A 16,364-nucleotide genomic window follows, 5' to 3' on the forward strand; every position below is an offset into this window, starting at 1 on the left:
ATTGCTAAGCACCAAGCAAGGCAGCAACAAGAACCATATTTAAAGCCTGTGTTATGACCCCTGCTTTGATCCCGGGTCTCCCTATTTCATGGTAATTTTAAGAAGAAAAACTTGGGATAGGAACACCAGATTTGGCTTTGAGTATTTCATATTTATTACTAAGGCAAAACGTGAAAGTAGCTTTATAACAGACAATATCAGCAACAGATAATAAATAAACAGATGTCTTTGCATGAACTTGTCATGAATGAATATGTGCCACTTCACATATACAGTACAGTGTAGACAAGGTAGATGAAACCCTGTACATATTAGAATTCATGTACTCAGACTTACAAAAGTCATTACAATGCAGCAGCTAGGTTAACTGTATATAATCAGGGATGTTCAGCTATTTTGTTCACATTACATAGCACCAGAAAATCCGACATGTAATCTGTGGAATGGTCATTGCAAGAAAAAAAACATCAGTAAAGTGGAAGGATAGAGGTTTGACACAACACTCTAAACTTATAGCCTATGGCCTATAGGAAACATACATGAGATTTCTGGGGCGTGTACACTGGATGCCAATACAACTGAATCAGACATTCTGGTAGCTTGTAAATGTAGGGATGCATACCAGCATAAATCATACAGTTTTGACACAGGTACTGCCTTGTTTTGGTAACGAGGCATGCAAATTAGGCACGCAGCTGTCATACATGTAGGCCATAATACCAATAAGTCTAAATAAAATAATGTACTTTCAAGTAACTGTATGGTACATGTACATAGGTTGAGAATTCAAATCCCAGAGGGTTGATGCGAGAAGGTTGTAGTTGCACGGAGTGGCAACACACATTCACCCACACACCTGAATTTAACATATTTGGACATAACAAGATCAAACCCACCACCAGAACTACAAGAACAAGGTTTTAAAATGACTATGACCTAAATCTTTAAAGCCAGATCAAGGTTTTGTGGATGTTTGGTCAGGGGTCTCAATACTTTGGGTCGAGGTAGCAAAGAGTAGTAAGAAATATTAGAAGCTTTAAATTAATGAGGAATAGTCCAATAGTTTATGTACAGGAATCCTGGCATGTTTTGAAATAATATTGAAAAAGCTATCCACACAAAATAAAGAGAGCCCTGATTTTATTCCGTTAATACCAGCTTCCAATTACTTAAGTTCCCTTCCCAATTTTCATGAGAGTGTACAATATAACTGCTTTTTGACTTCTGACCCTTTCTGCATAACTTTTACATATGGACACAGATGAGCGGATTCGTATCACACATTAGCTATCTATATGATACATCTTCTGCCGTACCGAAAACACAAATGGCTGTGGACAAATGTACACAATGAGAGAAATGGAGGATGGTGTACAACAGACGAGATACATGTACATCAGGTATGTCTGGAACCAGAGGCTGCTTTTCATCACTCATAATCATAATTTTAATTCCAGGCCATCACCAGATCAGGGTCATATGAAATATTGTGGAGACTGAGTCACCTGATTTTTGTGACCCCGGTACTTCCAAATAAGCATAATTGTAAACTTCGTCAGAAATTTTAACACCTGTATGACGGTATCCTCTAACAACATGCGGCATTCCAGATACGGCAGGTGGGGAAGATTCAAGTTATATCTGATTTGACAGTCCTGTTAATATTTTGTCAGCAGTGAACATGACATCTGCTTCTGGGGGTATAATGCTAACACAATGTACATCACAAACCCCATACTGTTAATTAAACAATCAACAAATTACTGTAAGAAACAGTAAATATACATGTTTTGATCACAATATTATCCACACTAGAAATTTTACACCACAACACATAACAACTGCTCATGAATACCTTTCTTTATATGTGCTTTTTCATGCTTCTGTGGGAGTTCAGGGGAGGTAATTCAATGGAAGTTTTCCTGAATGCATTCATGTTGTTGAATATCTCAACACAAATAATACCTCGGGGTGCTATAACCCGGACGACGACATCTATAAAACCTTTACCAGAAATCTGATCCACAGTTTTGTTAACGCAGTCCCAGTAGTTACCAACCTCCTTGATCATTGTTCCACTAACACAACTTGTGGATATGAACATATGTAACTTTGAGTAAGTATACCAGTAGTTACAACACCGATATTAGAACATATACGTCAAATGACAATGGTCCTTTAGCATAATATAAGTAAGACGACCCTTATGCAAAATTGGAATTTTCTGAAACGTTAAGTACTATTGTTAAGTTTTTATCGTTTTATATGATTGCTGATTTTTCAGTTTGATCTAGGGACACATTTTTAGGACTACTATATGTATTGGTCATTCAGTTATTTAACTGTCAAGAACAACCAAATCACTGCAATTCTTCAACCTTTTCACATGTTTATCTCTTTAATCAAGCATATTCTGCAGGCATTATTCTGTGCAGACAGATAAAATTGTGCTTTTTGTGCAGCCCTGAAACTGGCCAACCTAACCAATGTAGTTTTGTTTCCAAAATCAAAATATAAGTATGTATAAATTGCACTGAAAGTTGCTCTGTCATATGCAGAAAGGTTGAGGAAATAAGTTGATTACACCAGCAGATTCTGAGTGCATTACCTCCCCTTACCCTGTATACTTATGTCTTCATGTTTTACATGGTTGGCTAAACAAGCTCATTTATCTGAAAAACCTGATATGAAACAAGCTTTGTTTTATGATGCTGTGTTCTACTAAGTCTCATTACAGAGGGCCCTTCTTCAACATGTTTTACAAGAGTTGTTTCCCTTTGATTATACATGTTCCACAATTTGTTCAAAATCTGGTATGGACAGTGGCATTCCTCTAAAACTACATATAATTGGTTACACAAAGAATCTTTACCTAACCCATGGGTTACTTCAAATTCCCACACTGACTCTCTAGCTTGCATTTTCCATTGATAAACATCATGTCGTACAAAATACTAAGACTGGCTGTTTTACAAACTGGAAACCAGTCTTCGTCTTCTTGAAAATAATTTTGTGTAATAATTTGCATAAACAAATGTTTTTTTCTGTACATGTCACTTTTCATCTCTGCCAATCTCTTTCCAACATTCCATGTTAGCAGCAGAATGTGGGTACATACTTGAGAACAACTCTACATACATTTGAACTCCCTATAACCAAACCACAAATCGACAAACTAAGAAATTGTATTTATTTTTCTGGACTCATTCAACAGTCTGGCTCACACATATCACGAATCATCAACAAACCAAAATACACTGTGATGGAGCTGTGCACAAAAAGACAATAACAAAACAAAAAACAAAAAAAAATGGACACAGTGAAATTTAAAATTTGAGCTGGTCTTGCACAACCTCACACTATGTCTTACAACTTGGCATCCTGTGAACTGTATGGTACAAGAACCGTTCGAAACAAAGACATCTGCTCGTGACTTTTGACTAGCCATAATTGCCTATGCAAGTAAAGACATTCATTATCTTTTCTGACAGTAAAATCCAAAAACAGGGAAACATTATACTTGTGATTCTGTTATGTTTCATACTACCACATGGCCACTGGACGCCAGGTTGCCAGGTAACAGGAAACAGTCTGAGATCATACGAGACTACAAAGTTCAAGTGTATACCCTAACTCCCTGCACTTCCTTCACTCATACTGAGCTATCAAAACCATCATATAAACACCTATCAACAGAGCACCGATTTCTTTGACAGACTGCCACAGTTTTGAATCCTCGAGTAACTCTGGAATGATGGACACAGTGGCAATGTAGATAAAACCGCCTGCAGTAAACGGAAGAATCCAGGCAGTGGCTGCGTCACCGATACCCTCTGCCAGGAGGCTGCACAGGGTCCCCAACATGGCCCCAATAGCTGTAGAGAACTGCAGTAACATAGCCTGTGAAGAGAGCACAGAAATAACAGTCAGTTACACACTTATTAAATGAAAATCAGTTTATTTCACTGGCTGCAGATTTACTGGACCATAGATAGGATAACTGATTGATTGAATATACAGGTGCTCTTTGCACTGTAGGTGGAAGTAATCAAAAGTAGCCCTATATATGAGCACAGGAAACCAGGACTAGCCAGTTATAATGTTGGAGGAAACCATGTTTAGCCAGGCATATAAGTGGAGGAAACCAGACTTAGCCAGGTATACAGCTGGAGGAAACTAGATTGTGTCATGTATATAAGGGAGGAAACTAGTCAAAACTAGGTATTGAGCTTGGCACACATGAGAGCTTAAGACACGGCTCAACTCAATTGATCAGCCATACCATTTTAGAGAACACCTCAAGTCGTTATTTGGCATTCATGAGCAAATAGGACCCGACACAACATCAGGTTAGTCTTACGCTCCCCTTGTATGTCAAGCCTGATTGATCGCCCTTCACCAGGTGCTGGTGTAACCTTTGTTAACACAGCCAAAACTAAAAGGGGCTTGGACCTAAGTATGACCTCATTTGTCAGTGGTGTGTCATCTTTAGTAAGAGTGACACGTTAGATAAGTAAGCCAGCCAAGTCCTTCTGATTTATGGACTTATGGATGAGATGAGACATTAGTTAGTGGTTGAACGGATTAGAAAGTCAGTAACATGCTAAACCTTGAAAGTCATGGGAAGGTCTTCCAGCAACCTACAGGTGGTCATGTGTTTCCCCCTGGCTCTGCCACCATAATGCTGGCTGCCGTCTATGTGTATGTATGTTTGCTTGGGGCTTATCATACTTAACAATTTTTCAGTCATATGACAATGAGGAGTCATTAGGTGTGTGTACATATAGTGTCTTCTTTTTGCAGGGCAACTCCATGCCACCAAACTGCTTTCTCCACTGAAGTATCATGCCCAAGACACCAGACAAGACACCCCAATGAGTTCCATTATCCTGAAATTGGGCCAATCAGTCATGTTTCCTACACGTAGCTTTAACATCTCAGCGCTGAGTGCCAAGCAAGGCAGCAGCAAGTACCATCTCCGTCATGTAAGTGAAATATTCTTGAGTACAGCATAATAAAATATCATAAATAAATAAACAGAATTTTAGGTTATAGATTATCTATACATGTAGCTGTTTTAACACTTCCAAATGTCTGACAAACTGACACCAGGTCTTTTAGTCAAGCACAATTTCCCATTTCAGCTATTCTCCTCCATCTGTCATCAGTTTTACTCATACACAATGATTACCTTCTTCTTGCTGCAGCCTGACTGGACCAGAATGGCAAAGTCTCCGATCTCATGCGGAATTTCATGTAAAAAAATAGTGATAGTTGTGACCAGGCCCACATTTTTGCCCACCAGATAGGAGGCGCCTATCGCCAGGCCGTCAGTGAAGTTGTGGAGGAAGTCTGCTGCCAGATTTAGGTAACCTGCTACCTTCAGATCTGATTTACCTGTATCAAAAGTAAACAAAATAATAGCAAAAAATTGAGCATAAAAATAAACTCCAAATACAGAAAATCTGCTACCTTCAGATCTGATTTACCTGTATCAAAAGTAAACAAAATAATAGCAAAAAATTGAGCATAAAAATAAACTCCAAATACAGAAAATCAATGCATGATACCACGACAGGCAAGACAACTAAAGATCGAAACACTTTTGACACCTATGTTACGAAACAGAATTTGTCTTATTTTACCTATGACAAATCACACCCAACAATGGGAGACTCGAGGAGGAGCTACACAGAAGATTCAAATGATACCAAAACGCATGGTTATCTTCTGTGACATGTCGGTGCGTGTGTACTTAATATATGTTTTACAAGCACACATACACCGATAACTATCACGTAATAAAGAAAAGAACAAAACAGCTTTGGACAGTCTAGATACAAGCAGGCAGGAGTTTTACGAGTTCCCCATTACAGCTTCATTACCTTCAACAGGTGCTACGTCTTTAATATCCTCCCTGGTTTTCTCCTTTGATTCTTTCGACTCCTCTGTAGTCTTCTCCTTTTCATCATCTGACACTTTGTCTTTGTTTGTGGCAGGTTTACTCTTAGCATCACCTTCAGCTTTTGTATCTTTGCTGTGAGAATGCGTGTGAGAATGAGAATGTGTATGCCCTCCTTTTACGTGGCGAACAAATTTCTCTACAATCAGGAAGAACAGAATACCTCCCAGCACCCACAGGCCTACACTGAGGTCATGGCTATGGTCGTGCTCTCCATGGGAGTGCCCATGGTCATGGCTGTGGGTGTGGCCGTCTCCATGGGAATGGGGATTGACAGCATGCGGTATCAAGTGTAAGAATGCATCACCAAGTAGTCCGCCGGAGGCAAAACTGAGGAGGACTTTTAAAAGTGGGGAATGTTGATTGGTGTTATCCAGAGGAATGCCGATTAAAATCAACACTGGTGCAGCGCTGATCACAGCTGTAGACAACAGGGCTTGAGCCCATAGCATAGCACCGCTTTGTTTGGTCCCCGGAGAACTTTTCTGAGCTACTTTTTTAGCATGTCCGTGGTCATGAGCATGCGCGTGTCCGTGGTCATGAGCATGCGCGTGTCCGTGGTCATGAGAATGTGCGTGTCCATGATCATGAGAATGCGCGTGACCGTGATCGCCTCCCCCAACATGCTGATGTGGCTCGTTTGCTTCTTTCGAATACTTGAAGCTCACTGGTTCTTCCGCACCGCCGTGGCTGTGACCATGGCCGTGGTCATGGGCGTGCCCGTGCCCATGAGAATGCCCATGAGCCAAAACATCGGGCACAATGCGAGTCAACAACACAAAACATATGGAAACAAGAAATAATTTAACCGGTGTCATCCCTGCAACACTTCTCATGGTCCGCGCCATGTTGTAATGAAAGTGAGGCTGAAGACGTGGCTTTTAACAGAGGGCGCTGTGGCGTTTTTTGTAAACAGTTACACGTGGCTGATTGCCCATATGTCGCAGGAGTCCACGCTGCTCTAACACGTGTACCTGTGCTGGCGCTGTGTGATCAAGTTGTAATGAACAAGTTTGCCGAGAGGAATTTGTAAATGCTATGCTCTTTCAACTGCAAACAAGCACGTTTAATGTATAAGATAGATCGAAATTTGATAAATACACGGTCTCTTTCAGCCACAGCAAACACTTTATATGTGAATAATGCTGAATACATCCCTTTTCATCAATAATTAATTTATGAATTTAACAATAATATTTATTTTAATTTGTTCACTAGCTCCGCCTGAAGTGTGATAGATTCACTCCGAAGGGCTATAAACCTGATTACTGTTCTCTACCCATGATCCGAACAACCTTCTTATGTGTCAGCCAAATATTCGTGTGCTAAAGTTGGAATTAATTTCGCCACTTAAATGACTTACACGAGAATTTCCAGGCTTATTGGATCAGACAGATAAACAGTGTGTGTTAACTGTATGCAGCCATAGCTTAAAGTAAGTGCATGAGCTATACGCATTTAGGGTCAAATTCAAGGCCTCATATTCACGTTTTTTATAACCTGTATACATAACATACTCGATCGGTGCCTTCGCCCATACGCCCACTCGTAGCAGGACGTGGGTCGAGTAATTAAGATCCTTGCCTTTTAATCAATAGGACACGTGTACCACGCGCAGCGGGTTCAGCATGGGTTTTGTACAGTGAGTGAGTGAGCGCTAAGGGTTTAACGTCGTACTTAACAATTTTTCAGTCATCTGACAATCGATGTGCGTGTAATATGCCTCCTTGTCGCAGGACGGATTTCCACCGCTCTTTTATCGAGTGTTGCTTCACTGAGACGATTCACCGAAGGCAAGTAAGCCGCAAGACTCGAGCCATTATACTGATAAGGGTCAACCAGTCGTAGTACTATCCCCTTAAAGGAGAAGAAAATTTAAATATCTGTCAAATACCATTGAAAAAGTGTATGCATTTCCTCACAAGTGCATGCCATAGACAAAATTATAATATGTACTTCAACTTGATAAATTATAAATGAAGTCAGCGCCAACATTCGCTGTGGGCGACTCCATTTTGCCTAAGAACTAGGCCTGAAGTCTTCTGTCTTAGGAGGAGAATTGCCGTCGGAGACCGCCGAAGTGCAGTTCGTACATTTCCGGTAGAACTCTTTTTCCCAGAAGGTAGCCAACAGTACAGTTCGTTTTCCGCTTCACGATCGGAAAACCGGAATGTTGAACGTAGGTTCCGAGTTTTCACGAAAAAGCCGGCAGTTTTAACGACTCTCATTGGATGAGAGGCACCCCCCCCCCCCCCCGCATAAATTACAGTGTGTTAAAGATGGAGGACGCAATGGACTCAGAGATTTATGTCAGCTTTGCCGTTTTCAGGCTTTACATATATAGTGAGGAAAAATCGGAAGCGGGCGCTCTACCAACTGAGCAATCGGGGGCGGTCTACTTTGTACAGGGACAAAAAGCAGTCGACGATGCCCATATCATCATATCGTACAAGTGAAAACAATCTTGATTATGGCTTGACGTTAAACAATAATCATGCAATCAAATCATTCCATAATTATGCATGAGTCCTACCATAGAATAAATAATAAATGTGCACTGAGATAAAAGCAACAGTTGACCCCTGAAATGAAATCTGCTCCAGTCCTCAACTATTTACATCGCTGTCTCACTGAGAAACCAAGTCGGAGATACCATATACAATATCCTACTCAGCCACAGTAAACTATGTTGCTGAGCAGTATACTTGACTCCACTCCTCATGAGAGCAAGAACCAAAATGGTTCTTCTAGTTCCAGTATAATACTACTTGAGACTGAACCGTGGTCTCTCTCTTATAAGGAGGACGCTCTATCTACTCGACCATCACGCTGCTGGACCATTTAGACGGAAGCTTATTTGCAGTGGTCACTGCGGGTTTCTGCACCCATAAACCTGACGGTCGTTAATCGATCAATCAATCTGTCATTCAACTAATCAATCGCTTAATTAACTGAAGCTTAATCCTTCGATATAGCAGTACTGACCAAGGGTAAACCGGTAATTCAACTTGTTCGTTTGAAGGGGAAAATGAGCCTTCTAAAGTCTTATAGACATAAAATAAGTTTTTTAAATTACGATTTCAAAGTGTATAGGGCGTATTGCATGGCAAGGTTGATACCGCTAAGATTCGAAGTCATGCGGAAAACATAATATTTATTGCATTTATTTGATTCGTGTTTCACCCCGTAGTCAAGAATATTTCACTTATACGACGGTGGCCAGCATTATGGAGGGAGGAAACCGGGCAGAGCCCAAGGGAAACGTAAAACATAATACCATCATATCTCATTATTTTTTCATTTGTGTATAGTCCATGTCAATTATCTTCCCACCAAACATACCATGTCAACCCATCCACCAATGCTTTGGTCCCAAATGGGCAGAAATCATTTTTGCATTCACCCAGTAGTTTTACGTACGCCTGGTTAAACATAATTGTCGTATTTCACGTAGATTTTAGGCCTTAACCTTAAAGAACACGTCACTAACAAGCATGTACATGTATGTACTCACTGATCTAAACGTATACATAAGCCTAGACGCAGGAGACTGGCCGTGATAGCGCAGTTGGTAAAGCGTCCTCTGTCCTGGGTAGAGTCACACCTAAGACCTTAAAAAGGGGAATTTGTAACGTTCTCGCTTGGCTGGGCCGCTTACTTGCCTTTGGTAAGGCGTCTCAGTGAAGCAGCACTAGATAAAAGAACGGTGGAAATCCGCCCTGCAACAAGGAGGCAGATTACATGCACTATAAGGAGTTCTTCGTCGTCATATAACTGAAAAATTGTTAAGTACGACGTTAAACCCCACTCATTCACTAGGCCCAGGAGCCTCTCTCACGAAAGCTTTACGTACGTGGGAAGGACCTACCGATGGGCCTCCCTCGGGTTCTGGTCGGTTTCCTCCCACCGCTTAATGTTGGCCACCGTCTTATAAGTGAAAATATTCTTAAATACGGCGTAAAACTCCAATCAAATAAATATATAAAAATATTCGATGTCCAAGTATATACAGTAATAAAAAACACAAAATCAAATAAACTGTCTCAGCTTTTATACTTTCGATGTCAGAACGGATACTAAGTAATACAGAAATCACCATAACAGCAGAAAACGCACAAGTAATCCTTTAATATGGAAAGTTAAGCTCATGTTTATTCATAAGTGACATTTTTCGAGCATGCCGTGATACCCTACACCGCGATCAACCAGACCTCGTTGTGTCGGTTAAACAATGTGAAGGGACTATCGTAGCCGACTTTATATGCGACGTTGTGGTCGTATTGAATGTCGGACCCCAGTGACGACTTCAGGGCCTGGATCTGATTGTTGTAGTCGGTGTCGGAAGCGTACCCACCGAATGATCTGAAATAAAATCACCACATATACAGGTCACCGTAATGTATTTATTTATTTTATTTTATTGGTGTTTAACGCCGTACTCAAGAATATTTCACATATATGGTGGCGGCCAGCATCATGGTGGAAGGAAACCTGGCAGAGCCCGGGGGGAAACCCACGACCATGTAGGAAGAGGAAGCCATCTATTTAAACATTTCGCATTAAGCTCTGGTCGGTGAATGCATTAACCGACCTATACCTATATATATGCATTTCCAGTGAGGAAATCTACCAATCTATGCATTTTAAGTGTTACAGAACTGATTTAACGTCTCCAGTTCGAATGCTAAGAAATGGCCATCATAGAATCCAAAGTTTCAAATGCATTTTACGTTGAAAAAAATTTTCTGAAAAATCCAACAATTTATATGAACAGTGTCTATAATAGTCTATGATCTGAGATATATCTCAATTGAGTGTTTTCTTTACCGTGGATGATTGCTTAAGGAAACCTTATAAAAATGGAGACTATAACGCTAATGTTCGATAGTTTGTCATGAGGAAACCTTTTATCCATGGAGACTATGACGTTAATGTTCAACAGTTTGTCATGAGGAAACCTTATAAACAATGAGACTATGACGTTAATGTTTGATTGTTTGTCATGAGGAAACCTTATAAACATGGAGACTATAACGTTAATGTTCGATAGTTTGTCATGAAGGAAGCATATAAACATGGAGACTGTAACGCTAATGTTCGATACTTTGTCATGAAGAAACCTTATAAAAATGGAGACAATAACGCTGTTTTCCGACTTCCTAACTTTTCATTAGGAAACCTTATAAACATGTAGACTAACGCTATAATTCGACAGCATTTTGTTGGTATGTCACTTGATAGGAAACCTTATAAACAGGTACATGTAGAGATTTGCAACAAACGCAATTATATTCTCAGTCAATGCACCACGTACGGTTTTGCACCGTTTTTATTCAAGGCAGTTAGTATGAAAGGTTTAAAAGCTCTCTATTTCTTACCAAATACTTGTGCGAAGGAATATCTGCATGAAAATTTCAAAGTCTGTTGTCCATATGGTGCGTATAGGATTTCCTGACGTTTGTAGCGTTTCCTGACAGGGATAGGCACATCCAGACGTGCACAAAATCAATCATGTCGGACGTTATTTCGCTTCTACAGAAACGATCGCTCTCTATATAATTTGTAAATCTATCCTTCTGTATTCCCTTTATGCATCCTAGACCATAAAGAAAAACGGATTTTTGTTCACCCATATGTAGAATACTGGACCAGTGTTTGCCCAAGCAGTTAACGTCCTTCCTCGCTGTAGCTTATAGGCAGTTGACGCATGAGATCGTGTGTTCGAATCATCTCTCACTTCTTGGAGCCTCTGTGGCTCAGTTGGTTATCTCTCTAGTGCCGCATAATGACCCCGGAGCCTCTCACCAATGCGATCGCTGTGGGTTCAAGTCCAGCTCATGCTGGCTTCCTCTCCGGCCGAACGGGGAAGTTGCGGATGGTTGAGGGTTTCCCTAGAGCTCTGCCCGGTTTCCTCCCACCGTAATGCTGGCCGCCATCGTATAAGTGAAATATTCTTGAGTACGGCGTAAAACACCAATCAAATAAATAATTAAATTAATCTCTCGCTTCTTCGACTGCGGCTTTAAGTTAGGGAATTTGTCAGCTACTTGGCTAAGGACGGTAGTTTCGCCGGGTACTCCGTTTTCTTCCACCCATAAACCTGACTGCCGTCATACAAGTATACAAGACTCATGAGTATGGTGTTATACACCAGTGAAATAATTACTTTAAAAAAAGAAATACAGACACTACATTGGAATGATGGAGTTATCCACGTACCTCACGTAGACCCGGAAGGCTGGCATCCTAACGATGTACACGAGGGGATCAGTAGGCATCGGGGGATCTTTCTGCCTGTCCTCGGGAAGCATGAACAACATCTCCTCAGGGGCCGTCGTGCTAGACTTTCTCAGAACAGGCACGGTCATCGGCATTCTCAACCCTGGGGGAGAGGCGAAAAATCCAATATACTACATGTGCGTATACAGCTTTTTCGTAGCTTAAAATATATAAAAACAGGCATGTGTACCACTCCTAAACCCAAGTGTGACAAAACTGATCTACATCTTTTGTGTACGAGAGGAATATACAACCTGCGTCCTTGAGAGAAAAAAAAAACAACACGTGTATTGGTTGTACACACTGAAAAATATTGTAGATGTTGAATTTTGTTCCACTTGCTGCTGACTCGCTTGACGCTCAGCACCCAGCGGTTACAGCATGGAAACAGGACTGGTTGTCTCTGTCTCAGCATAATGTGACTGGGTGGGATGTCATGTCTGATGTCTTCGGCATGACACTTCAGTGGCGGCAGCGACATGGACTCGCCCTGTCTTAAGAAGACACAGTATGTGTACACAGTTAATTAACCCTCGTCGTTATATGACTGAAAAATTGTGAACTACGACTTTAAAACCCCAAACATTCATTCAATTTTGTTACAGTTGTGTGTACTTGTGATAAACTGCCATTTGAGAGAGTATATTGGGGGGGGGGATAAGCTTAATTTTTTGTAGCCTTCACATTTTGTGTGTTCCTGAGTTGAGTGACATCATATAGATATCGATGAGTTACCGTGTATGATAACCACTCGAGGGATGTCCGGAGATGTCCTTCGCTTCCACGTGTATATATATGTATGTATTGCGTATCTAAGATGTTCCTCACTTCCACGTACGTACGTGAGTGAGTGAGTGCTTGGGGTTTAACGTCCTACTCAACAATTTTTCAGTCATATGACGACGAAGGAATCCTTAGGGTGCATGCACGTGTAATGTGCCTCCTTGTTGCAGGAGGACGGATTTCCACCGCTCTTTTATTTAGTGCTACTTCACTGAGACGACTTCCCGAAGGCAAGTAAGTAGCCCCGCCATTATACTGATACGGGTCAGCCAGTCGTACTATCCCCTTCACGCTGAACGCCATGCGAGGAAGTTACAAGTTCCTCTTTTAAAGTCTAAGGTGTGACTCGATCAAGGATTGAGCCTGGATCTACCGGTCCCAAAGCTGACGCTCTACCAACTGTGCTATCCGGGCCGGTACGTACGTATGTATGTATGTATGTATGGACACACGCACGCACGCACACACGCACGCACGCACGTATGTATGTACAGCTTACCTAAGCTGTTGTATCCCCGCAGGGTGTACTTTGCTAGACGTCTGAACATGGACATCTTAGATAACCAACCATCGCTCCTCTCTGTGGCAACCCACGTGGTCGGCTCGTATTGACGCAGTTCGTAATCCTGCAAATAAACAAGTACAAACGATGTGAATGTAAGCTTTAACTGCTACACTCAAAAAATTATTCTGTAAATTTTAACAGAAAGTCTGTTGTCTGAATGCTGATAGAATGTATTCTGTTGTTATAACACAATATTCTGTCGTATTCAACGTAATAACCTGTTAGACTAATAGAATCTTTATGTTGAATTACTAGAATAGGTTTGTTATATTTAAAGGAATATAACGTAATAATAGAATACACTGTCGCATCACTCAGGCAACAGGCGTTCTGTAAATATTAACAGATTAATTTTTTGAATGTAGATTGTTTGATTGCTTGCTTGATTGAGTCTTCTAATGCTGCCAATACGTAAGACTATTTCTCCTGCACAAATAAATAGTAAGTTTTATGGGAAGAGAAAAACGAAGTGCAAGCAGAAAGTAGACGGAAATTAACAATACATTGGTATTTCGATAACCGAATAACGAAACTTGCACTGCAGCACCAGATTCGTTATATCTCGTTCTTCAGTGAGCTGCTGGCTATATGTGATAGCACCACATTTGTTTTTCGTTATTCAAATAAAGCACCACTTTGTAGACCTAGCACTTCTTAGGAACCTTACTCGAATATTGTGGCAGTCAATTATTCGCTATTGCACAACAAGTTTACTTGAACATAAAAGTTTATAGAATGTGCACTTCTGAGATTCGCTTAACGCGCTTGAATTATATAAGAATGAACTTCTAAATAAATAGTCACGTGTTAGAGCCACATTCTAGTAATCCTCTTTTTGCACGTCCGAATAACAAATAACGTGCTAGAACCATGTTCTGCTGAACTTTTTATTTCACATCCGAATAACGAATAGAACCATATTCGGGTAAATGTCTCATTATACACCTGAATAAGAAATAACATGCTAGCACGATATTATTTTTATTTATTTATCTTTTTCATTGGTGTTTTACGCCGTACTCAAGAATATTTCACTTATACGACGACGACCAGCATTATAGTGGGAAGAAACCTGGCTTAGCCCGGCGAAATCCACGATCATCTGCAGGTTGCTGGTAGACGTCCCCACGTGCGACCAAAGAGGCAGCATCATCATGATAGCCAGCGTTTTATAGCAATCAGAGACAAGATTTTAAGCGTCCATAACAGATCCAGGGCTAACGTTTATACGTCTGTAATGGTACGTTATATTGGAGATCTGATTTTAAAATTTGGTGGTATAGTACAATATTCGTATAACGAAAAAGGAACATGAAAGTTCTGCGAGAGCCAAACCAGTCCCGTACTGGTTTGAGCCACGGGCTTAATACAGTAGTTATATCAAATCCATTAGCAGGACAAAACACGACCATAATTTTGTCCAAAGCTACTTAATTTGCCCAATTCTCGAGCTGGATCCGTAGATTATCATGCTAAAACTATGCACCAGATTTCAAAATATAATGTTTCCATATAAAAAATTGAGGCATTGCACAATTGCCTTTATTCGTATTTCACGATATTATATTAATTAATTGTTGAAGTATAACATTGGTATTTAAATAAAACAAACGGCCATAATATATTAGAAAATTAACAAATTGGCCGCAAATCTGTAACATGTATAAATTGTGAAGTTTCGGGAACGGGTGGTGGTTTCATTGTAAAACAACTAACTGCTTAACAACGATTAACCTATGAGTAGCTAACTGTTGATCGCCAGTAAACAACTAGTCCTTGGCAAATATACACTCAAAAAATTAATCTGTTAATTTTAACAGAAAGTCTGTTGTCTGTGTAATGATAGAATGTATTCTGTTATTATAACAAAGTATTCTGTAATATCCTGTTAGTCACAAAATCTTTTTATGTTGAATTGATAGAATATGTGTTTTATTTTTTAACAGGATACTCTGCTCCAATAGCAGAATACTTTCTAGCATCACTCAGACAACAGAGTTTCTGTTAAACTTAACATATTTTTAGAGTATAATTTATGCGTCAATTCCGACAGTCGTGTACAACTCATACACCGCGCGTGAAGGGGAGATCTAAGTCGATAACTGGAAAGCCTATTTCCTAAGCAACCTTTAACACTAATTCCCTGAGGAATATTTAAAAAATAATATGTTAACACAGCAAATACAGCTGGCAACATTTAAGAGAGAAACAATCGTCATTTTTTAGGGATGCAGGTATAAGTCAGTCGGTACTCTAGTCATGCAGCCCATATGTAATCTACATGTATTTAGGCTGATGTCACGTGATCGTCAGTAAACTTTATGTAAGACTAATCAAACGATTTTGCATCCGCTATCGATCTTTTACTGTCACCATGGCCTCGAGAAAAATGGAGGCTTGGGAATCTCGAAAAGCAGATTAGACTCAAATGACCTGAAACTCTTCTTGTCATTCGTATACACACCGGGGCCAGATTAGAGACTCCCTCGGTGTTGTAACAACATTTTTATGTGAGGATTAGACTTAATGCTAACTTAGCGTTATATATACATTAGTATGCATGAAATACTGTGTATATTTGGGGAAGACGCTTGATGGCGTGTCCGTGTTCTAACAAGTTACATTCTTATGTCATACATCATTGAGGGTGTTCCAACAACACCCTTATGTCACTACTTGAGGTAGACATTAGGCGTGGTGTCAGTGTTCTAACAACGTTCTTAAGTCATGCATCACTGAGTGTAAGATTAAATGCTATCTAAGTGCTCTACCAAC

At 40.3% G+C, this 16,364-nt stretch overlaps 2 protein-coding genes across 2 annotated transcripts in view; both read right to left on the reverse strand.

The window, feature by feature from the left end:
• Positions 1-138: 138 nt before the first annotated feature.
• Positions 139-6,791, reverse strand: LOC135480172 (zinc transporter Slc39a7-like). Its single transcript, XM_064759938.1, has 3 exons — positions 5,886-6,791; positions 5,192-5,397; positions 139-3,900 (listed from the first exon to the last, which is right to left on the reverse strand). Exons 1-3 carry the CDS (start codon positions 6,778-6,780, stop codon positions 3,649-3,651), a joined length of 1,353 nt encoding a protein of 450 aa, XP_064616008.1. The 5' UTR covers positions 6,781-6,791; the 3' UTR covers positions 139-3,648.
• Positions 6,792-9,998: 3,207 nt separating this feature from the next.
• The window catches only part of LOC135480737 (heme-binding protein 1-like), a 7,871-nt gene continuing 1,505 nt past the window's right edge, over positions 9,999-16,364 (reverse strand). The window contains exons 2-4 of the mRNA XM_064760655.1: positions 13,524-13,650; positions 12,182-12,344; positions 9,999-10,324 (exon numbers count right to left, since the gene is read on the reverse strand). Of these exons, the coding sequence (XP_064616725.1) occupies positions 10,153-10,324; positions 12,182-12,344; positions 13,524-13,650 (462 nt within the window). The 3' untranslated portion in view covers positions 9,999-10,152. The remainder of the gene's footprint in view (positions 10,325-12,181; positions 12,345-13,523; positions 13,651-16,364) is intronic.

This window comes from Liolophura sinensis, chromosome 13 (genome assembly GCF_032854445.1).
Source record: "Liolophura sinensis isolate JHLJ2023 chromosome 13, CUHK_Ljap_v2, whole genome shotgun sequence".
NCBI classification, from domain to species: domain Eukaryota; kingdom Metazoa; phylum Mollusca; class Polyplacophora; order Chitonida; family Chitonidae; genus Liolophura; species Liolophura sinensis.

What these genes read in the sequence shown, in the direction of transcription:
- LOC135480172 (XM_064759938.1), bottom strand. Translation starts at nt 6,780, where the DNA reads ATGACACCGGTTAAATTATTTCTTGTTTCCATATGTTTTGTGTTGTTG. An exon ending in AGACGTAGCACCTGTTGAAG is followed by an intron (nt 5,398 to 5,885) that starts GTAATGAAGCTG and finishes CTTTTGATACAG; the next exon opens with GTAAATCAGATCTGAAGGTA. An exon ending in CAGGCTGCAGCAAGAAGAAG is followed by an intron (nt 3,901 to 5,191) that starts GTAATCATTGTG and finishes CTCTCTTCACAG; the next exon opens with GCTATGTTACTGCAGTTCTC.